The sequence below is a fragment of the Meles meles genome, chromosome 4, assembly GCF_922984935.1.
Source record: "Meles meles chromosome 4, mMelMel3.1 paternal haplotype, whole genome shotgun sequence".
Classification (NCBI taxonomy): Eukaryota; Metazoa; Chordata; class Mammalia; order Carnivora; family Mustelidae; genus Meles; species Meles meles.
In genome coordinates this window covers 113,227,947-113,251,801 of record NC_060069.1, presented here as the reverse complement: position 1 = coordinate 113,251,801, position 23,855 = coordinate 113,227,947, and the positions used below count along the sequence as shown (strand labels likewise).

Here is a 23,855-nt window from a genome sequence, read left to right as displayed (position 1 = left end):
TGGGATGGAGCGCCAGGTCAGGCTCCCTGCTCATTGGAGAGTCTGTTTCTTCCTCTCCCTCTGCCCCAACTCTTGTTCATGCTCTCTTTCTCAAATTAATGAAATCTTAAAAATAAATAAATAAAAAATACTGGAAAGGTATCAAGCTCAAGGTGTCAGGCAGGAAGTTTGCAAATTAGAATTTTCATTTTATCATTGATAACAAATACTGTCAATTGTTTCTTGACATGACAGGCTTACTTAGTTCATTAAAAAAATAAATAACTGACAAACATCCAAGTCAGAATAACCACAATTTGTCGAGTAAACTGGTGTTCCATGAAAAATCGTGACTAGTTCAACTCATTACTCAAATAGGATTGGAGTACAACAAGTGGCAGTGTGTTATCATTTAATCCATTCAATCTAATGGACCAAGTGCTTTTCCAGACAATGATCATAGAATACTAAAAATATGTAGATTTCAAGGGTCAGTGTTTAATAAAATTAATAACTGTTGCTGTTTCCTCTAGAATTTTCTTAAGTGACACTGTTTTTTTTTTTTTTTTTTTCCTTTTCTTTTCTGCTAGTGGATGGTGGGGATGAATCCAATGACTGCGATTTCATTCTGTTGGCACGGACATGATTTGTTGTAAGGCTCCACGGTTTACCCAGCACTGCTTTTGTACCATCAGTGCAAATGTCAATACAATTGTTCCAGGGTAGTAGATGAGATTCAAGAAGATTATTGTACATTTTGAATGTCTCAATACCTCTTATGGTTGTTTTCAAGCATTCATTTAAGAGATCTTTGGTGATTAGCCAGTGCGAATACCTGATGAATACAACTAAAATCCCAAGCTCCGATAGTCTGTAGATCTATCCGTTCCTAAGACAACAGTGCAGTACTGCCAACAAGATCAGCTTTCATGTTTGCAGTCACATCTTAATTTGTGAGTTGCTATATTTTTGGAAAGGGCAGGGCCAGTATTTCTTTTTCTATTTTTTTCATCTAGAAGATATTCAGCAAAATAAATTCTCCCAGGCTTTATTAATCTCTAGCCTATGATGTTTACTTCTTTAGCCAATGCAGTATAGTAATTTAACCCAGAAGATATTTTACTGGCTTTTTCATCTCCAGTTTGAAAGACTGCACCAAATAATTTCTGGCTTTTGAAAATTTTATTACATCTATATTAAAACAATGAGTACCTTTATTTGAAACTTTGAATGATTGACCTCAAAATGGTGTTACAACTTAACTGGCACCATACTATTCAGAAATGTTCTAACGTAGAAGATAGAATAAAGTAAATTGTTAACATCTATAAAGCCAAGTGAAAGGTAGCCATCATCATATTTTTACTTCTTATTTATATTTTTTTTCAGTTTTTTCAGTTGTTTTGGAGCAGATTTCTCTTTCCATGAATCCAGGATCTCACCAATATGTCATTTTCATCTTTTTTCATATTTTTATATGTAGATGGAGTAGCTGAGCCTTGAGGAAATGAGTCTTCTGGTCTCCATTTAAAGCAAAATGTCAGGCTCTAGAGTCAGACAGATGAGGATTTTAATCTCTTCACCCAGTGATGAGCAGTGTGACCTTGGGGAAATTTGTAAGGCTTCATTTTTTTTTTTTTTTAGGATTTTATTTATTTATTTGACAGACAGAGATCACAAGTAGGCAGAGAGGCAGGCAAAGAGAGAGAGAGGGGGAAGAGAATGGGGCTCAATCCCAGGACCCTGGTACCATAACCTGAGCCTAGGGGAGATGCCCCAACTCACTAAGCCACCAAGGTGCCCCAAGCCTTCATTTTTTAAATATAGTTTCCATATTCAGGAATCTGGAAGTGGCTTTGGGGGAATTCTGGCTCGAGGTTGTTCCTAAGACTACAGTCAAAATGTTGGTCAGTGCAGACATCTGAAAGCCTGACATGATAAAGGGTCTGCTTTCAGAATGGCTCTCTCACATAGCTGTCCAGTTCGTGCTGGCTGTTGGCCTTAGTGGACTTTTCCAGAGAGTCCTTATATCATGGAAGCTCTCTCTCTGAGAGTGCAATGTTCTATCATATTTGATTAGAACAATGGTAGTGTCTTATCATTCAACCTCATAGACCAAATTGAGTTTATATTTCAATGTGTAAATGAAGCAAAGTCTATTTAGTTTTGCTTTTTGTAGTGATGTTAAGAAACAAGGATTCTTGACTGTATGTGCATGGGCTTCTGGGCATTGAGGCTTGTGGTCTTCTCAAATAGTATGATTGCTTTGACATTTCATAGAAAATATTGAATGTTTATTCTGAAACATTAGTCTTTCACTGACCATATTTATTTATGAGTTCTCTAGAGGCTATGCTTTTGAGCTTGGATTTTTATATACCGGGTAAAACCAGGAATAATTTTGGGGGGAGAATTAATTTTGTAAAAAATATTTGTGCATGAATTTGAAGAGACATGTAAGGCCTTTACTATACATAAAATGTTAATGGGGGGAAAATACCCAAATAGACTTTATTGAGAAAACCCAACATCTCATTTGCAGCATCCTTTAAGTGATTTTGGTTCCTGAAGAACTGCAATTACTGGAGTCTTGTATTTCCTGCAGAGATAAAGGACTTGTTTCCTTTTTATTTTTTAAAAGTTACTGAAATCCAAAAACTGAGAGAAGGGAAAGACAGCAAGAAGTTTGGGGGCAACACAATACTATTATGAAAGAAGTAAATATTTACTTTGGAACTCCCAGCAGGGTCTTCTATAACCTTTTAATACTGAGTAATAATTCAAACTCATTGTCTTCCTGTCTCCCTCCTGGAACCCTAACATTTTGCTTCTGCTGATTTACTTGTGATCTGAAGCTGGCATCCCAATCATCTGGCCCCCAATCACATCCTGACGGGGGAACCTCTCATTGCTGCCCACATTGAACATGTCCAGACCTGTGGATTGTCTTAGCAATGCTGTCCAGCCCCTTCTTTCCATTTACTTTCCTCTTCCTCGTTGCCTCTGTGCCAGGGTCAGGTCAGTTCTCTCCTGGACTACTGCAGTGATTCCTAATGGCCTCTGGGCTTCTCCGTCTTACCCCATCTCAGCTGCTTGCAGGTTAATTTTGCCTGCCTCAAATTCTTTCATGTTCACTCAGTGTTTATTAAGGACCCACTGTCGCAGCCTACCACTGGAGGTGCTCCACCCAAAGGCACAAAGTTACTTATTACATTTATGTTATCGTCTTTCCTTTGACTATCCTAGAAGTAAGCTTTTATCTGACTCTTCCTAATATTTTTGCCTATGCTGTTCCTTCTTCCTGTTAATGTTTTTGGTTGAAGTCCCACACCATTCTTTAGGGAATGCCACCTCCTTGGCAAAGATTTTCCTCCTGACCTCTTTCCTCCACCACCTTATTTGTCTTTCTTTTTAGGACATTGGTTGGACTTTGTATCCCTCATCATGTTTAATCATAATTGGTTTCTTTTAATATAGCATGTGTGTGCTTATCATTTCTACAAGATTATAGTGTACTTGAAAGGAGGAATATAATCTTTCATCTTTTTCTCCTGCAAACTCCTAGCCATGGTTTTAACAAGATTTAGGACTTCAGTAAAGAATTGTGTAAATCCATTAAAAAGTACTTACGAGGGGCCACTTAAGAGGCGCCTCAGTCCTTTGGGTGTCTGCCTTTGGCTGGGATCCCTGAATGGAGCCCCGCTGCGGGGGGTCTGCCTCTCCCTCTCTTCCTTCCCCCCACTTGTGCTCGCTCTCCTTTGCTCACTCTTACTTAAGAAAGATAAAAATTCCTGTTTATCAGATAAAATGTAAAATTATGTAGAAAGAAAACAAATTTATGTATATGAATACAGGCATTCACATGTATGTAGCGTCATCATTTTGCTACATGACTTTGTTCAACTACTTAACTATACAGGGGTGTAGGGCACTGTTTTTTTATTCCCGGGCTGTGCCATAAAATATTTAGTTGTCAGATTGTAATTTGAGGACAGAAAAATGGCTTCAACATCTTTCTCAGTTTGGGGCCCTGCCGAAATGTACGTTGGCAAACGCTAGGTTAAGAGGACTAAGCCGCTCTAAAGCTCTGGAGAAGACAGGCCTTTTGGAACTTTCCAGAGACGCCTTAAATGGAGCTGGCGGGAAGCTCGCCCCGCCCGTGCGGGCGGAGGAGTGCGGAACGCGCAGCTTCCAGGACTTCCCACAGCCCGGGAACCGGGCCGACCTGTTCCCACCGCCGCCTTGCCGCCTCCCCGCCTCCCTCCGCAGGCTCGGAGCCCCAAGCCGTTGCGGCCCGGCTTCTGCCCCCGTGCCTGGTCCGGCTTCTCCCGGTGGGGGGCCGGGCCGGGGGTCGCGGTGCGGGAAGCGGGAGGCCGCACTCGGTCGGGGTTTCCAGGTGAAGGGGGGAGACAACCCGCCCGTCGGGGCGGAGCCGGGCGGGCGGGGCGAGGGCGGAGGGCACATTGCCTCATCCTGTACATTTTACTGGAAACGGGACGCATCCGGAGGAGGGGCGGGGAGGCGGCCCCGACGCTGCCAATGGCCCAGCCGGGCTCGGGGGAGGCAGGCGAGGCGGCGGTCCCTTCTCTCCGCCCCCGGAGGCCGGTTAAAAAGCCGAGCAGCCCTGGGCCGCGCCCGTGTCCGCGCCATCCTCCCGCCGCTCGGTTCTCGAGTCCGCCTGAGCCATAGCAGGGAGGCGGTCGCGCGCAGCGAGCCGGTGGCGCAGGAGTGAGGGTCCCCGAGCGCCCAGCCCGGGAGCATGATCGTGGACAAGCTGCTGGACGACAGCCGCGGCGGAGAGGGGTTGCTGGACACGGCCGGCGACGGTGGCCTCATGACCAGCCCGCTGAACCTGGCCTATTTCTACGGCGCGTCGCCGCCGGCCGCGGCCCCGGGCGCCTGCGACGCCATCTGCTCGTCGTCGGGGCCCTCGGCTCCTGGCTCGCCCGGCTCCGACTCCTCCGACTTCTCCTCCGCCTCGTCCGTGTCCTCCTGCGGGGCTGTGGAATCCCGGCCGAGAGGCGGCGCGCGTGCGGAGCGACTGCAAGGTACCCCCCCGGCCCGGGCGGGGGCAGTCCCAGCACCCCGGCACCCGTGTCTCCCCAGTCTCCTGGCGGCCCACGCGCTGGGAGGGGAAGGTCCGCGCCGCTCAGGTGCGAAGTATCTCGACCAGACCTTAGGTCTCCTCTGCGACTTCCTTAGCGGCAGTATATCATCACACTAGCCGTCATTTATTAGGCAGTTACTAGATGACTTGTTCTGTGCCAGGCGTTTGATAGAATTCGTGCCTTTTGACCATCTGTAAAATCTGGGCGCCATCCAGTTGGCCTGCTAGCTCAAAGGGCCTCTGAGAGCAGAGCTCTGATTTCTGGCGGTGGGGAGGAATCACAAGAGATTTTATTCCCACTCTTTTTTTTTTTTTTTCTTTAAAAAAATGCTTTATTAAGCCATAATTCATGTACGTGTGGCGAGTTTTTGGTTCTGATGTAGGTATAACTTTTTCTTGTGGTCACCAATGAGGTTGGAGTACTGTGTTTAAGGTCAACTTATTTTTTCCTAAATATTTGTGGAAATTTTAAGTAAAAGGACTTTATGTTAAAGGAAAGAAACTGATATTAAGATGTAAGATGAAACTGGGCTGAAAACCAGCTCAGTTTATGCCTTTAGTTTGTGATGTTTTTGAGATTCAGGAAGTCTACCTCGAATTTCTGGTCTTGTTTTTAATCTATGAGCTTTAGAATGGTTAAACCAAATCTTAAAAAAGGCATGATGTTTTCTTCTGTTATGAATTGGTTAGTTTCTTTTCTTAATAAGCCCAGTTGCATAACTCGAGAGAAAACAGGATGGCACTGTGGGTAGACTAAAGAATCTCTATATAATCTCACATATTGGAAAGTCTAATCAGCATGGTTTTAAAGAACATTCTCGTTTAGGTGTTCCCGCTTGTCAGCCACTTCTGTTTCAGTTGTCTTTTATTTTAAACAATGATTTTTCATTTTCACTGAAAAAGTGAATTTTATAAGGTGTTCCCTGTAGGTTAAATGTGTAGCAGATGCAAAAACGTGTGTGTGGTGTGTGTTTTAGAACCTTTTCTCTCACATTTGGTCTTCATCTGGCTGAAACTATTTTGCTAGTTCTTTGGTTTACCACATAGACATAGGGGATTTCTGAAACTGAATTTTTCTCCCTGTGACGTTGAATTAACTCCTGTCAATCCAGAGAATTGCTATATTAGATTCTGGCAAGATTTTCCTCAATTTAAACATTAAATCAACTGGTTGTTTAATTTGCTCTGTCATAGAATTGTTTCCTTTCGTATGCTTATGGTATAATCTCTATCTTTATATACTCAAATTAGGCATTGTTTCTTGTCCCATCTTCTCACTTTTTTTCCACTCCCAGCTGAGTGGCTCAGTTATTCATTTCCTGACTTTCTGCGTGTTTACTTTGTATTCGGCTCATCCCAAGAGGTTGTGACATAGTAGTGGTCAGAAGTGGAATGCTGTAATCATAGATGACATTTTAAAGTGTATTTTAGAATTTAAATTGAAATGACATTATTTCCTTTCTACTTAGAAGGCCTTGGTGAGAAGTTCCAAAAACCATTGTTGAGGGGAAATCCTGTGTGTGTACGTTAAAATGTGTTTCAGCTTAGTGAATTTAAGCCGCTTTCTTGGCATAGCTGAATGCAGGAAATAGTAGGAAACAAATCTAAGACATTGTTGATTGTTAGGCTCGGGCACTTTGAGACCTTTGGAGGAAGTTTGTTTTTATGCTTTCTTGGGTGAATGGGATTAATAGACTTTAAATTTCTGTGTGGACATAAAGCCTTTGTTTTGAAAAACCTAAAAATCCATCATTTATTGCTTGCTCCCTCAAGGTTTTTAAGAAGTCAAGAAAAATTACAGATTTATGAGAGGGTGGCAGAATCTGTGACCGTGTCTTTTGGATGGATAGGACCGAAAGACAGGCTTATCTTTTGGCTCTGGGGGCCCCTGAAACCACAGTTTTATGAACTTTATAGGGTGCCTGATGAGGAAAGATATTAGGAAATGAAGAACCCTTAAGTAGGGCTGGGGGGTGACATGCAAGGCCATTGACCAGAGGGAGTTAGAAAGGCTTTGCAGTCTTGGTTGGGGACTTCATACATTAGACAGCTGTGCTTTTGAGATTATCAAGATTTGTGCCTGTAAAGAGATTTAACTGGGATATGTTTTGTTTTCTTTTGAACAGCTGAACCCCATATGGGGGTTGGAAGGCAGCAGAGAGGACCCTTTCAAGGCGTTCGTGTGAAGAACTCAGTGAAGGAGCTCCTGCTGCATATCCGAAGTCATAAACAGAAGGCTTCTGGCCAACCCGTGGATGATTTGAAGGTAGCACCTAGTTTTTGCTTTGGGTCAGGGCAGGGAAGTTTTCCTGTCAGGTTATTTATTATTCTCTGCTGACCTAGGTCCAATAGGTCTTAGTAGACCACACCACAAAGTCATAGGATAGAGGACATATTGGTCTCTGTCTGCTGTTATTCCTATCACTTAGCCTGGTACTAGGCACACAAAGGAAATTTAAGGAGTGAATGAATAAATGAAGGCAAGTTGGAGGCAAGGAATTCAGGGGTTCAGTTGAAATGGAAGAGCTGGACTACAAAGGGAAAACTCAAATGGCCGTATTGATTTTGTCTTGACCTAGTTGAACTAAGATGAAAGTGAACCTGGGGAAAGTTGCAAGATAGAATAAAAATTAAGATAGAAAATAAATACTGTTAGGGTGACTATCAAAGATTTATGGCAAGCTATAAAGACTGGTAGAGATAAGTCTGTTTTACTGATGTTCATTAAGTAGGAAACCATTTGATATGCACTAAATTGGAAACATTTTTTCCTTATAGACACAAAGTGTGAACAGAGAGCAATTCACAGGTAAGAAATCCTTTTATTCATATCCTGGGGGCTTTAGAGTAAAATGATGTAGTGTGATTATGGGTAAAACTTAGAGAACAGAGTCATCACAGATTCCATATTGCTTTCTTGGGTATAGAATTGAAGAACGTAGTACCATATAGTGGAAAAAGGAAAGGACCTGATTCGTTGTCTGATGGACCAGCTTGCAAAAGGCCAGCTTTATTACATACCCAGTTTTTGGTAAGTATCTCACTATTTTCCTCCAAATACTCTTTAGAAATTATTCCTTTGCTGGAATAGTTTTGAAAGAGAGAGTGCCACTTACTCTTTTCTTCTTCTCCAGACACCACCTCAGACACCAACACCAGCAGAGAGCATGGAAGATGTTCATCACAGTGAATCCAAGCAGGACAGCAGTGCCGATCTGCTTCAGAACATAATGAACATTAAGAACGAGTGCAGCCCGGTTTCCCTAAATACTGTCCAAGTTAGCTGGATGAGCCCTGGGGTGGTCCCGCAGAGCTCCCCCCGGGAACAGTGTCAGGACTTCCACAGAGGGCACATCTTCTCTCCGCCTCAGAAGTACCAGTCCTTCCAAGTCGGCAGCTCCCCACACCTGATGGATCAGGCGGCCCTGTACCAGTATTCGCCCCAGAGCCAGAACTTGCAGCCGCCACCACCACAGCACTACACGCACCCCCCAGCTCTGGAATACAGTCCTTATCCTGGAACTTCCCAATCCCCCAGCTATGAACCAAACCTCTTTGATGGTCAAGAACCACAGTTCTGCCCAGATCAAAGTTTTGCATCCCTTCTAAATAGTCGGGAATCTGAGAATATTGCTGTTCCCATTCAGAATTCCCCCAGCGTTCAGCAACAAAATGATGGTCACCTGCAAAACTTCAGCATGATGCCACCCAGTGCCTGTGAGGCCATGCCGGGCCATGATGCAGGCTCTGCCCCTTTAAGCACCTCACTGCCATTCCCCAACATCGGAAATCCAGTGAACACCACACAGTTAGGGAAGTCATTTTTTCAGTGGCAAGTAGAGCAGGAAGAAAGCAAATTGGCAAATATCTCCCAAGACCAGTTTCTTTCCAAGGATGCAGATGGTGACACGTGAGTATCCTTTTCTATAAATAATTTGGCTAACCACACTTGTTAGATGTGGTGGGCACAGGATTTCTCTGTGTGGCTAACCAGTAGAAATTACTGTTCGATGACAGCCAGTATTTCCAGAGTTTTTCATATTTTTAGTCTGATCAGGTTGCCTGTTCTAAATTAATAAAAATGTATCTTCTTTGAATAGTTGGTTTTTCAAGACCAGCATAGATTGTGTCTATAGAGCAAAAACATCATGATTAGTTGGTCAGTGATCCAACTGTGAGTTGACTTGTAGATTGAATCTTCATCTGTCTTGACATCTTCGTGGTCATGGGCAAGTTATTTAACCTCTCTATGCCTGAGTTTCTTGACATGTAAAATGAAAAGACCTCCCTCGTAGGGTTTTTAGGAATATTAAAAATAATAGATTTAAAGCGATCAGCATGCCAAATAAGAATTTGGCATTCTTCTTATTATTTCTGGCAGCTTAACGCATCCTGTTGCAACGCAAATGTATTATCGGCCTAGCAGAAAAGACAAATTATTGTCTGTAATGTTTCATTTGAGTGCACCAGCATATCAGGAAGGGGGCTAAAGGAGAATTTTTTTTTTTTTTTTTTTTTAAAGATGAACTTAGTGAAGTCATAGGTAATTTACCTCTTTTTCTCCTTGTTTCCCAGGTTCCTCCATATTGCTGTTGCCCAGGGGAGAAGGGCACTTTCTTATGTCCTTGCAAGAAAAATGAATGCACTTCACATGTTGGATATTAAAGAGCACAACGGACAGGTGAGGATCTTGCCAGAGTGAACTGGCAGGGATGTGGCCGTGGGCAAGAGGACGATGACCAGTTTCATATTTATGTGTAGATCACTTTAGAGCCCCAGATCAAGAGAGTTCAGTTAATATTAACTTTGAGAGGTTGACTCTTTGCCACCATCAACCTTGAAGTTATTAACGTTAACTTTGTCCTTATTTGACCAAAGACTAACTGGTTATAATAAAGCCACACCCTAGGCTTATTTTCATTTCCTTGTGTTACAGTATCTATTGCCATTAATAGGATTTCTTTTCTTTATGTGGGGTTTTCCCCTCAGTCTTAGTTTATGTTCATATTCCTTGTCAGGGTAGTGTTACATATTTAAACAAAATCTTTCTTCCCTCTGAATGTCCACAGAGTGCCTTTCAGGTGGCAGTGGCTGCCAATCAGCATCTCATCGTGCAGGATCTGGTGAACCTCGGGGCCCAGGTGAACACCACCGACTGCTGGGGAAGAACCCCTCTGCATGTCTGTGCTGAGAAAGGTCACTCCCAGGTGCTCCAGGTATGAGGCGGTGAGCTAGCTTCTGCTATCACAGGGCCAAAAAGATAGGGCTTGGATAGTAGAAGTCAGGTGTAGGTTGCCTGTTGCAGTAATCTATTTTGAGTTGACTTACTCATTTCTTGGGAATACTAGTTAATACATATTTATGTAACTTGTCTTTTGCTAACACATCCCTCTTTTTAAATTTTGCAGGCAATTCAGAAGGGAGCAGCGAAGAGCAATCAGTTTTTGGATCTTGAGGCGACTAACTATGATGGTAAGCAATGGAAATCTTATTGGGCGAAAAACCATTTAGAGAGCAGGACCCATCAGTTCTAAGGGTATTAAGTTTTAGACCAAGAAGGAAGGGAAGTAATTAAAGCTAAAATAGTCTGTAGATAAAGTTACTACTCAGACCCAATGGGAGGAATATTCAGGTTGCCTTACTAGCTCTTGGGGAGCCCATCTGTAGGTCGTGTTAGAGACCATCCTCAAGGTCTGTCCTTGTGGCACAACTGAAATGCATGATGGAAGCTTGACCCCTGCTTTATGATACTCTGTTAGGCCTGACTCCTCTCCACTGTGCGGTTGTGGCCCACAATGCTGTGGTGCATGAACTCCAGAGAAATCAACAGCCCCATTTGCCCGAAGTTCAGGAGCTTCTACTGAAGAACAAGAGTTTGGTTGACACCATTAAATGTCTGATTCAGATGGGAGCAGCAGTGGAAGCTAAGGTAACTTCTCAGAAGAGTTTGGAGATGGGGTAGGGAAGAAAAGTGTTTATAGCAAAAGACCTCGTTCCCAAGTATTACCAAAAGCTTTTTTCCTCTTTTTAAATTAATGGAGTGAGTGGCAATGCATGGGTAATTAAGAAGCTTAGATTTTAAAATCATCAGCTTTCTTAATTTGGTTTTAATCTGTGCATTATTATTCAAAAGATCATTGAGGCTGTGAAATAAACTAGTCTTTGTTTGGAGGGAAGAGAAAATACTTGAAATTGATATTGTCGTTTTGGCTTCCATTTTCATGTACTAGTAATAAGGGTAGTGCTTTTTTTGTAAGTGTTGTTCCATCACTGTGGGATCTGGACTTAAGCGATTTTTTAAACTGGAAAATATTTTATTCTCTTTATATTTGAGGTTTATTTACTGAGTATCTCTTATGTACAAGGCACTGAGTTGGGAACTCTGAGGGAGAACATGCTTAAATCTTAAGGTACTTCAGACCTTGGGAAGGAGAAGAGGTGAGAGATGGAGCTAATTATATGTCTGCGGGGTGACCACCAAGTCTGGAAACACAGGCAAATACATAATAAATGTTTTATTGTCTTGTATTACAATACATGGTAAAATAGGTTTGTCTATGTCTCTACATTTTGTGGCCACCCTGTATATATATAGAGCAGACCATGATAGGAGGTATATAGGAAACTGATAGGGAATTCAGGAGGAATAAGAGAGCTCATTTATTCTGGGATGAAGGAAGTCTTTGTGGATGGGGTGTGTTCACAGTGAGTCTCCAAGAGTGAGTCAGACGTTTGTGAGCCTGGGTGAGAAGTGTATCCAAAAGTGGTGTCTGCATGTTCATTGTTTCCCCCGCTTCTTGCCTTTGTTAAGGATCGTAAAAGTGGTCGCACAGCCTTGCATTTGGCAGCGGAAGAAGCAAATCTGGAACTCATTCGCCTTTTTTTGGAGCTGCCCAGTTGCCTGTCTTTTGTGAATGCAAAGGTACTTCTAGAAGGCTTCAGTAACTGCATGAGACTTCGAATGATCTTATTTGTACCTTCTTCAGGCTTTTGAGCTGCTCTCATGAAAACCTCCCTTTCTGAAAGGTGCCATTTTGTCTCTCCTGCAGGCTTATAATGGAAACACTGCCCTCCATGTTGCTGCCAGCCTTCAGTATCGGGTGACACAGTTGGATGCAGTCCGACTGTTGATGAGGAAGGGAGCAGACCCAAGTACTCGGAACCTGGAGAACGAACAGCCAGTGCATTTGGTTCCTGACGGCCCTGTGGGAGAGCAGGTGAGGCTACAGAAGGGAGAGGAAATAGTTTCAGGCACTCGGTCTGAAACATAAAGGGAGATGAGATGTAGGGCTGAGGCCAGTGGGGGCTATTTAGGGAGGCTTCCTTCAGTGTCTGGGTTTCACGGTGTCTTTGTAGCAACTGTGGAGTCAACTGCTTTGTTTGTAAAGGAAGAGTAAAATTGGAGGGTTATCCATGGGCCCCAATGGTCAAAGGTCAGACAGTCTTTTCTTTTTTCCATCAAACAGAGTTGGGTTTAGAGTAAAGTCAGAACGGTTTGAGGTTTAAAAGCCAATGAAAGGGGAAGCACCAAAGTTCCTGCAGACATCAAGGAAAGAGAGCCTTAAGTTTACAAGTGATGGGTCTTCAGATTGTGGGTGTTATCTGAGTCCATCTCTGTAGAGTGCACAGGATAGTCCCAGGGATGTAGTGAGTGCTCAGTAAACATTCCCTGTTACAGTTGTTTCTGTCTACTGATACTAAATAGGAAATGGAAGGTTGGTTATGTAATTTAGTACCTAGACATCCTTGAAACAAGGTTATGCTTTACTCATCATATGGCTATATATTATCTTTAGAGATTGCATAGTTTCACATGACTCAACTTTTCTTGATAACAAGAGCTGAGTCTTTTCAGAATGGAAGCTATTTTTTGATGGAAATCATTCCTTGAGGGTGATTGTGACTATGGCAGGCCATGACAGAGTTTGAGAATCAGAGAATATATGGAATGCAGTTTAGCCTTTTCTCGGATTCACTGCCCTCAATATGACCATCATGTTGCAGGAACCCCTATTTGTAGGGGTTTTTTGCACCTTTGCACCTTAATGTGAATCTTTTGATAATTTGTAAAGAGTTGTCATGTTACAGAACTTTGCAGTGTAAAGGCTCAGCTGAGAACATGGAGCCCGAGAGGCTGCACAAATAGGATTCTCATTGAATAGTAGATGGCAGAGGCCCATGCCCAGTGTTAGCGCTTCTCTTTCACTGTTTGTGGTGTGCAGTCATACAGCAGTGTTGTCAGGGATTACGGAGTATGGAGAGCCGCTTGACTCTTCCCTGTCCTCTTCTTGCTCTGCTTTCTGCTTTTGTATTTTTCTGTGTGTTGGGGGAGAGTTTTTTCGTTTGCTTCTGTGGTCAGACTCCGGTCACTGTGTCTCCCCTCCTAGTGGCTATCAGTGCCCTTGATCTAATCTTTCTTCTGATTTTTTGCTTTTACTCTGCTCTGGACCGGGAGAAAGATAATAAAATTTGTCAGACTGGGGTATAAAATAAATCACTAGATTCTGAATGAACCAAGGCACTCTCTTGTGATCCATGCACTTATGCACAGATGCTTTATTTATTTATTTTTAAAGATTTTATTTATTTACTTAGAGAGTGCGCAAGTGCACACACATGAGGGGGATGGGCAAAGGGAGAGGGAGCCAGAGAATCTGAAACTCCATTTGGGGCTTGATCTCACGACCCTGAGACCATGACCTGAGCTGAATCGAGTCAGGTGCTTAACTGACTGAGCCACCCAATTGGATATCATGACAGCTGTTCTTACTTGAAGGGTATTAAAGATTAACTTGTGTGTGTATGAAGTGGATTCTGTGTTCTTGTTAGTTGAAACTGACTTCAAGATCGGTGAGGTACTGTAATATGCCGTAATTACTGCCTTACATTAAATGTGCTCACAGAAAGAGTAGGGATTAGGAAAGGATTATATAGGTCTTTTTTAAGCTACTGGAGATTTTCAACTGTAGATAATTTTTAATGGAGATTCTTTACTTTCTTGCACTCCAGAATTATAGGAGATCTGTAATAGGCTTAATGCCTAATGAGTTATAGTAGCATTTTTAAAGTTACCTTAAAATCTTGAAATGTATTGTTGCCTTCTTCATATATTTACTTACAAGTTGACAGGAGTGTGTAGGGAATATAAAAAAGGAGTGAAACTCTGAAGGAAATATGGTACTTTGACCATTAAAAGTAAATCTCACAAACCCTAATTATTTTTCTTCCAGATCCGACGTATCCTGAAGGGAAAGTCCATTCAGCAAAGAGCTCCACCATATTAGCTCCATTGGCTTGGAGCCTGGTCGGCAACACTCACTGTCAGTTAGGCAGTCCTAATGTATCTGTACATAGACCATTTGCCCTGTATTGGCAAATGTAAGTTGTTTCTATGAAACAAACATATTTAGTTCACTATTATATAGTGGGTTATATTAAAGGAAAAGAAGAAAAATGTCTAATTTCTCTGGCAGATTTTAATATTTCATACCCAGGTATCTGGGATTTACACATCTGAATTTAATCTTGAATGGTAAAATCGACTTCAATTAACAGTAGCTTTTGGGTAAGACAAGGCTTTGATTTGTGGCATAAGGCATTGCTCATGTAGCTATTGCCAGTTTAAAAGCAGGTAAACTGTAAACGGTTTTTAAAGAAAAATGAAAGCATTTGAAAGGAAAAAAATAAATCTGGAAGTAGTCTTGAGGCTTCATTTGGCCCGATGAAGTACCTGATAGTTGTTACTGGTGTTGGAAGGTGTCTAGGTGTTGGACTAGGTGAAATGTACCATGTTTAAAAAGTTTTATTTTTGCAAATTGTATATAATTGTTTTTGTCTTTTAAAGTATTTGTACATATTTGGTCATTGACATGGCCACATTTGAAATGTAAATTGATAAAATAGAAAAGAACAAGTGAATTGTCACTATTTAAAAAAATTATACACATTCAAAAGAGCTGTGTAATCACCCACCTGCCATCTCTGTAGATGGATCCGATGGAGAGTTGTTCCCCAGTAGCTGACATTTCTTTTTGAATTATAAATATGCTTTTACTCGTGCATGGAGATGAGACCCGTTATTTGTAAGAAATTGCATGCTCTTAAAGAGAATACCTCTTTGTAGCTTTCTTTCTAGAATTTATAGCTTACTTGTTGGAATTTTGTTTTAACCTTTATAGGAACATCAAAAAGTCAGTACTGAAATATGTCTTACTGGTTTTCTGTTCTCAAAGAATGGTAAGACACCATGATGTTTTATATTACCATTCAGGAAAAAATGCCTTATTTTATTTAGTAGCCTTGATTCTATTAACATTATTTTGCTTACTTCTGGGATACCCCAAGGAATGTAGTTGGCTTTGATTGCACACTAATTCATTGTAATAAATTTGATTCATTAAAAACCTTTTTTTTTTAAAAAAAACAACTGACTGATGAATCATCTTTGTAGTTAAATCCTTTTAAAAAACTTGACCTTTGGGAGGCACCTGGGTGGCTCAGTGGGTTAAAGCCTGTGCCTTCGGCTCAGGTCATGATCTCAGGGTCCTGGGATTGAGCCCCGCATCGGGCTCTTTGCTCAGCGGGGAACCTGCTTCTCCCTCTCTCTCTGCCTGCCTCTCTGCCTACTTGTGATCTCTCTCTCTCTGTGTCAAATAAATAAATAAATAAATCTTAAAAAAAAAAACCAAAAAAAACCAACAACAACAACAAAAAACTTGACCTTTGGATTGATTGCACTGTTTGACCCAGTATGTCTTGTGGATAAAAGCTAATTATAGTTATTTGGCATCTGTAAATACAGCAGTGATGTGCACTCATGGAAAAATCATGCATGGTTTTAAATAAACATTAATTCAATAATACTCTTCATTTCTTTTCCTAGTCTGTTATTTATATTTCCCTAGGTTGAAAAAGTGCTATTCATTACTAATCTAAATACCTTTAAATTAGTTAATATATTTTAATTGGATTTAAAAAAAATTTTTTTTAAAAGATTTATTTATTTATTTGACAGAAGGAGAGAGAAAGATCACAAGTAGGCAGAGAGGCAGGCAGAGAGGGAGAGAGAGGAGGAAGCAGGCTCTCCGCTGAGCAGAGAGTCCGACACGGGCCTCGATCCCAGGACCCTGAGACCATGACCTGAGCCAAAGGCAGAGGCTTAACCCACTGAGCCACCCAGGCACCCCTGGATTTTTTTTTTGAGAACACGATTCCTAGAGGTATATAAAGTTTAACATAAAACAATTCTTTGCCAAGTTCATAGAGGTTTATTAGGTTCTGAGAATGTCATGAAGCCTTAAATGCTGTTGACCATTTAGAAGTTTATGTGCCAGAAAAGCTAATTCTTTGTGTTTGTGACTTTATTTTTCATACTTTATTTTGTGGGAACAATGAGCATAGGAAAAACAGTTTGAAAATTACTGGGATCATCCTGAGAGATGCCAGCCTGGGAAGAGCAGTAAACGATGTCCTCCTCATTCCCAACATGCCATTCTGATGTGCGAGAACAAACACACCCACATCTGTCAGCGTCAGTCAGTCACTGCCCATGCATTTTGTTCTTAAACCTTCTTTTGAGAATCTGATAGAAGGTATGAATCCTTTTCCTGGAAAAAGGTACCTATGCATATATAAGCAAATTCTCCATACAATATCTCTCATTGCATTGCAATGCCACCTGATAACCAGAACAGTAGAAATGATACACCCCTGTGAAGCATAAGTATACAGTGAGCTTTTTTCCAAATGAGTTCCAAATGAGTTCCAAATGAGTATCTCAAGTTCTGCCATAATTAATTGAATCAGTGCTTAGCAAGTATATGATCTACATGTGTGGGTGTGTATATAAAGTGTATAATGGACAAAGATGTAAAAAGATGTGTATGTGGGAAACAAGGCATGTACTTTATTAGGTAATGTAAATAGGGGGAAGAAATATAGGGATTCAGAAGAATATCTTACCTGAGAGTAGAGAACTGGGGAGACTTCAAAGTAGAGCATTTGAGCTGTATCTTCAGAAGAGTTGATTTGGACATTCCTGGGGGATGGGGTCGGTGAAAGGGACAGAAACAGAAAATGATGTGAACCAAGACAGTAGTATTTTGGGGGAACCACTGGTGGTGATTCAGTGTAGTTTCGTTAGCATGTGGATGACCAGTTAGTTTCATCTTGGGTTCTACCCCTGACTGGTAGCATTCTCATGAATGGCATGTTGAGAAACGTCCTCAAGCAGCCCTAAGGGCTTGGCAGGAGAGGATGCTGCAGAGGTATGTAGGGTGGCTCTTGGCTGGATATTGTTTTAAAGAATGAGCCTTGCCGAAACCAAGACGGCATGCTCTCTACTGCAAGCTCAGTGACTGCTACAGGGCCTGCCCCAGAAAAGGAACTCATAGAATAATTGGTTAAATGAGTGAGTGAATGTATGCCAATGCTGGCTGGGATCAACGATTCTGAGCAGAAGTAATGTTTTGAGTCAGAGTTATATTATTCAGCAATAATGAACTAATAACTGTCAAGAGTTTTGAACTTAACCATATAATCTAATAATCTCATGCTGACATCAATGATACATTAATGAAAATGGGCATAGTTATTCTGTATTTTTATTATTTACTTATTATTTTTTTAAGACTTTATTTATTGAATATATATAGAGAGAGAGATCACAAGTAGGCAGAGCAGCAGGCAGAGAGGGGGAAGCAGGCTCCCCACTGAACAGAGAGCCCGATGCGGGGCTCGATCCCAGGACCCTGTGATCATGACCTGAGCCGAAGGCAGAGGCCTAACCCACAGAGCCACCCAGGCGCCCCTATTTATTTATTTATTAAAAAGATTTATTTATTTTAGAGAGAGAGTGAGTGGGCAGGGGATGGGGCAGAGGAAGAGAGAGACTCCTGAAACAGACTCCTCATTGAGAGTGGAGCTGGACCCTGGGACCCAAGATCATGACCTGAACCAAAACCAAGTGTTGGCTGCTCAACTGACTGAGCCATCGAGGTGCCCCTATTGACTTATTTTTTAAAATTTGCTTATTTATTTGAGAGAGAGAGAGCGAGCGAGAACATGTAGTGGGTGTGTGGGGAAGGGGCAGAGGGAGAGAGAATTTCAAGCAGACGCCACCCTGGGCAGGGAGCCTGATGTGGGGCTCGATCCCACAACCCCCAGACCACAGCCTCAACCGAAATCAAGAGTTAGATGTTTAACCCACTGAGCCATCCAGGTGGCTAGTGGTACTTTTGTAAAAAACCAGGTGGTTCCTTTTGCAGAAGACTAACTCTAGTACTATAGTTTGATATTTCACTAAGGAGTCCCATCAAGTGTCAGAGACCAAATCTTCCAGTTCTATTTGTTAATCAAATAACTAACATTTATCCTTATGTTTTTACTTAATCAGGAGAGGAAAATTTCTTCAAACTCCTCCAATGTTTAATAAATGTCAACTTCTTAAACTCAGTACCCCTGACATCCATTTCCTGGTAACATCTGTTCTGTGTTGAAAGTGATCTTAGGGAAAAATCAGCTTCAGCCACTGATGAAGTTCTTACTGGTTCCTCTGAGATCAGGCCTGGATACAAGGTTTTGGATTAGTTATAACGAGATTGCTAGGTTTTTGTTTTTTTTTCTGGTAGTTCCCTGGATTTGATCTTGAGAGGAGAGGAGGGACCCTGTCTTCAGATCTAATAGAGTGACCACTATGCATCAATAAATACTTCTTGAATTGAATTTACTTTTATAGTTCTCTTTTTAATTTATATTTTCTAAGCATATTTTATACTTCCATGTATAACTACTTTATCACTCACGTGGAATTTACAATTTTTAGTGCAGAAATACATTCATACTTCCCCTTTACACCAGCTCTGGTTTTAGTCTATTTTCTGGTCCTCGCTGAGTCTGCATCAACCCAGTAACACTGCGTGGATGGCGCATTTCCAGGTGGAGTATGACTGGAAATTGCTCTCAAAGCATGTCCGGGTTTCTTAGATGTATTCTTTGTCCTCCAGTCCCATGCTCCCTGTTCCTTTGGCCTATCAGCCCAACTGGGTTTTGAATGAGACAGAGTTGGACAAATAGTGCAGCTGCTGAATGTGCTAGGTTCAAGGTTTCGGTCTTCAGGAGACATCAGCATCTTCTGTGAAGCTTATTAGATGGGCAAGTGACTTGACCCCACCTCAGACTTTCTGGGTCAGAATTTCCAGGGTTTTCCAAGCTCCTGGCAGGTATATGTGAAGATGATTTTAGTGCTGTTTTAATCTAAGTTATTTAGGAATTGCAGACCTTGAAAAGTATGTGTGGCTGGACTGTGGCTGTATGGTGGTAACAGAATGAGTCGCCGGGATACCCAGGAGACCATGGTAGCAAACTGAAGAATGCCTGCTGCATGCCAGGCACAATGGATCCCATGTTATAGAAACCAGCTTTGAAAGAGAGATCAGGAGTCAAAACACTTTCGAAGGTCATTTTGGATTTTAATCCTCAGGTGTATTAGTTTCCTAGGGCTATGTAACAAATGACCACAAACCTGGGGGCTTACAGCAGGAGAAACTTATTCTTTCATGGTCGTGGAGGCCAGAATTTTGAAATGAAGCTGTCGGCACGACCATGCTTCCTCCAAAGGCTTGAGGGCGGAATCCTTCCTTGTCTGTTTCAGTTTCTGGCAGCTCCAGGCAGGCGTTCCTTGGTGGAGGTGTGTCACTCCCATCTCGGCCTCCATCAACATGGTTTTCTCCTCTACTCCATGTCTCTTTTCTGTTTGCCTCTAAAAGCACACATATCGTTGGATTGAGGGCCCACTGGATCATCCAGGATGACCTCATCTTGAGATTCTTAACTACATGTGCAAAGATCCTTTTCCCAAATGAGGTAAGGTTCACAGGTTCTGAGGATTGGGACATGGATATGTCTTCTTGGGGGCCACCACTGAACCCACTACACCAGGGAAAGAGGCTTTATAATCTTTTCTTCCACTATTATTCTTTTTACACAATGGTTAAGAAGAACACTTCTTTTTGAGCAATCCTATAGTCTTGTCTTCAGAATCTATGAGGATTTTTTAAAAATATTTTATTTATTTATTTGACAGAGAGAGAGGTCACAAGTAGGCAGAGAGGCAGGCAGAGAGAGAGGGAGAAGCAGGCTCCCCACCGAGCAGAGAGCCCGACGCGGGGCTCGATCCCAGGACCCTGAGATCATGACCTGAGCCGAAGGCAGAGATCCAAACCACTGAGCCACCCAGGTGCCCCAGGATTTTTTTTTTTTAAGATTTTTTTTTTTTAGTTATTTGAAAGACAGAGATCACAGGTAGGCAGAGAGGCAGGCAGAGAGAGAGAAAGGGATACAGGCTCGCTGCTGAGCAGAGAGCCCAGTGCGGGGCTTGATTCCAGGACCCTGGGATCACAACCTGAGCCGAAGGCAGAGGCTTTAACCCACTGAGCCACCCAGGCGCCCCTCTGAGGATTTTTTTATACATAATTCATTTAAGATATATCATCTGCATTTCATTTATTAGCTCTAATAACTGGCATTGACCAGGAGACTCATTTAACATTGATAAGTTTTAGTAGAAACAATAAAATAATTATTGGCTATAATTTAAAAATTATAATTTTAAAAAGAACTTTAATTCTTTGAAACTTAAAACAAAGCTTCTTTGATTATCATTGGTCATTCTATTCTCTGGTATGCATGTGAACAAACTTGTTACTCTTCACCTTGATCACACTCCCTAAAAAGCAACATGATCGTAAATTATATGCCTTCGTTTTTGACCATCTGACCTTGCAATGATATAATCAGGGTAAGCACTTCTTGGAAAACCCAGGTATTTGAAAGTGAAAGATCAACTCCAGGAAATCCATGGTTTCAGACAATAAATACTAAACCACTTTGCCAAAATCGATTAAAATATAGTGTTTTTAGGTCTAGATGGTATTTTTTTAAGTGATGGGATTCTGGCTATTTATCTGAAAATAGAGATTTCCATAGCTCTGGGTACTTGGTACCTGAATTCAGTATGTGTTTACTGTTGGGACAGCTTAGTACCTTTGGGTTTGATAATAGGGACAAATTTAAGATTATGAAATAATACTGGATTTCTTAGTTTCCTTGATTTGGAGCATAAGTTTGAAATCAGTTTTATTTTCTCAACTCATGGTATCTTTTTTTTTTTTTTTTTTTTCCATTTTATTTATTTTTTCAGCGTAACAGTATTCATTCTTTTTGCACAACACCCAGTGCTCCATGCAAAACGTGCCCTCCCCATTACCCACCACCTGTTCCCCCAACCTCCCACCCCTGATCCTTCAAAACCCTCACTCATGGTATCTTAATGCCATGGTCTTTTCTCTGTATTTGCAGCCAAATGTCCCTCGGGCAGGCCTTCAGCCGTAAGTGCTTGTGTAAGAGTATGGGCTCCCTCCTGAAGCCTCAGCTGTCTTTCATGGAAACCTCAGGTGTTGGCTGCTGTGGAAGTGACCCACTCCTATCTTTCACAGGCTTAGGGTTCGAGCTGGAGCTTTTATTCGTCTTAGTGAGACAGAGCCTGCCCATGGAGGGCCTTTCTGAAATGGCTCCAAATGCTTTTTTTACTAGGATATCACTTTCATGCATTTTTAAAAAGCCTTTCTCTTTTGCCCCAAGACATATTCCTTCAAAAATTACATTAAGAGGGGCGCCTGGGTGGCTCAGTGGGTTAAAGCCTCTGCCTTCGGCTCAGGTCATGGTCCCGGGGTCCTGGGATCGAGCCCCGCATCGGGCTCTCTGCTTGGCGGGAAGCCTGCTTCCTCCTCTCTCTGTCTATGTCTGCCTCTTTCCCTACTTGTGATCTCTATCTGCCAAATAAATAAATAAAATCTTTAAAAAAATTACATTAAGAATTTCAAGAAATTCTCCTTTTCAGACTCCTACATACACGGAAATAAGAACTGTTCATCTTCAGGATAGCAATTTTGCAGAAAACTAAAAATAAATCACTTGGGAAAAGAAGAAAGCATTTGGGTCTTTTAGGTGCTAGTACCCAGAAGATACCTAGATAATTTTTTAAAAAGATAAAATTCTGGACTCCACTTGGGTAAAACTTTAAAAATAATATACTACAGTGCCACGTCTAAAAGAAAAGTAAATAAATGAGAAGCTTCTAAGGACTTACAAAATTATTTTTTGTATAGACCAATAAAAGCTATATATTAATACACAGCTTTTCCCAAACGGACCATCTGTCCAGTTTTCTCATGTGATGCAGTAGACAGATAAAAAGTTTCTATGGGCAGAAATTTAACTTACACGGGTTATTAATTTCTATATGCATCCTGATCATACAGACTAATGAGGAGCAAACTTCATTGAAAGTTCAGGTTGATAGGTTCCTTTTTAAGACATTTTATTTCCAAGGCTATATAAATGAGTCGGTTTTATTTCTTCCCTCAGCTGAAGTTGTTTTATCAAGGTCAAACTTTTTGTTGAATTAATCTTTTCTATTTTCCCTGCCACCACATCTGTCTAGGTTTTTATGACTTATTCCTTGATTACCACAATAGGCTTAAAAAAAACCCATTTCATTATGGAAACATTCAAACATGCGGAAGTAGTCAGAAAAGTATATTGAACACCTGTGTACCCATCAGGAAGCTTCATCAGTTATAATCACTTTATTATTTTTGTTTCGTCCCACTTATTTTTCTCTTGAAGATGTAAAAGCCTACCCCACTCATTGTGGAATATCAGTACGTGTTTCTAAAAAATAAGCCATTTGTGTCTCCCATAGCTTTCTAGTTATTCTTTTTCTAATCTTATTTTTCTCACCAATCCAACAATGTCTAACTATTTGGCATACTCAAAGGCTCAGTATTGCTTACTGAATCAAATGTAAATTCTTATCCTGATCTACAAAAGCCATCTTTTCAGTTTTTCCCATCTGTCTGATCGTCTATTATTCCCAAACAGGCTGTCAGGTGGGTCTCCTCACTCTGCCAAAGCCCTGTTTATTCCTGCCCCTGGTCATGCTCTTGTTTACCCAAATTCTCAGCATCCTAGAAAGCTCTGCTTGGGTGCCTCCTCTATAAAGCTTTTCCCTCATAATGACTTCTTTCTGCCCTGAACACTTGGGTTTGTTTTTTTTTTTAAGATTTTATTTATTTATTTGAGAGTGAGAGAGAGTATGACAGAGAAAGAGAGAGAGCCTGAGAGAGCAGGAGCATGAGAAGGGGGAGGGTCAGAGGGAGAAGCAGACTCCCTGCCCAGCACGGAGCCTGATGTGGGACTTGATTCTGGGACTCCAGGGTCGTGATCTGAGTTTAAGGCAGTTGCTTAACCAACTGAGCTGCCCAGGCGCCCTGAAAACTTGGGTTTTAAACACAGTTCCTTTAACTTTAAATATGGTTGTTGTTGTTGTTTTTTTAATGGTATCCCAGTCTTAACTACTGTAATCTGGGAAGTAGGCTTTGAATCACTGACTAGCAGCATTTGTTTTTAAAGACTTTGAAATGTTTGGGTGTAGGTAACTCTAGGGATATAAGGAAGGTCAGCGGTGCTGGAAAAAATCTAGCATCACTATGGTAGGCAGAATTCTAAGATGGCTTCATGGTGTCTGCCCCTGGTGTTATTCCTGTGATTACATTATGTTACATGACAAAAGTTATTTTTTGGATGTGATTAAGGTTACTAATCAGTTGACCTTAAGATAGGGGGACTATCCAGGTGCAACTGATCTAATCTCATGAGCCCTTTAAAAGAAGAGTTTTCTGTGACTGGTAGAAGCGAAGTTAGAGAGATT

At 41.5% G+C, this 23,855-nt stretch overlaps 1 protein-coding gene across 3 annotated transcripts in view; it reads left to right on the top strand.

The window, feature by feature from the left end:
* The first annotated feature begins 4,601 nt into the window (after positions 1-4,601).
* Positions 4,602-23,855, top strand: part of NFKBIZ (NFKB inhibitor zeta) — a 46,783-nt gene continuing 27,529 nt past the window's right edge. The window contains exons 1-12 of one of the 3 annotated variants that reach the window (XR_006818055.1): positions 4,602-5,027; positions 7,213-7,352; positions 7,865-7,895; positions 8,014-8,117; positions 8,221-8,996; positions 9,662-9,767; positions 10,156-10,302; positions 10,495-10,558; positions 10,846-11,015; positions 11,898-12,008; positions 12,136-12,303; positions 19,852-19,948. Coding sequence is in view for 2 of the 3 variants with exons in the window: in XM_046002800.1 (XP_045858756.1) it covers positions 4,739-5,027; positions 7,213-7,352; positions 7,865-7,895; positions 8,014-8,117; positions 8,221-8,996; positions 9,662-9,767; positions 10,156-10,302; positions 10,495-10,558; positions 10,846-11,015; positions 11,898-12,008; positions 12,136-12,303; positions 14,317-14,370 (2,160 nt within the window). In the remaining variant the exon portion in view is untranslated. Of the gene's footprint in view, positions 5,028-7,212; positions 7,353-7,864; positions 7,896-8,013; positions 8,118-8,220; positions 8,997-9,661; positions 9,768-10,155; positions 10,303-10,494; positions 10,559-10,845; positions 11,016-11,897; positions 12,009-12,135; positions 12,304-14,316; positions 15,510-19,851; positions 20,018-23,855 lie in introns of those variants that run through there. The other 2 variants (XM_046002801.1, XM_046002800.1) reach the window with 2 other exon arrangements.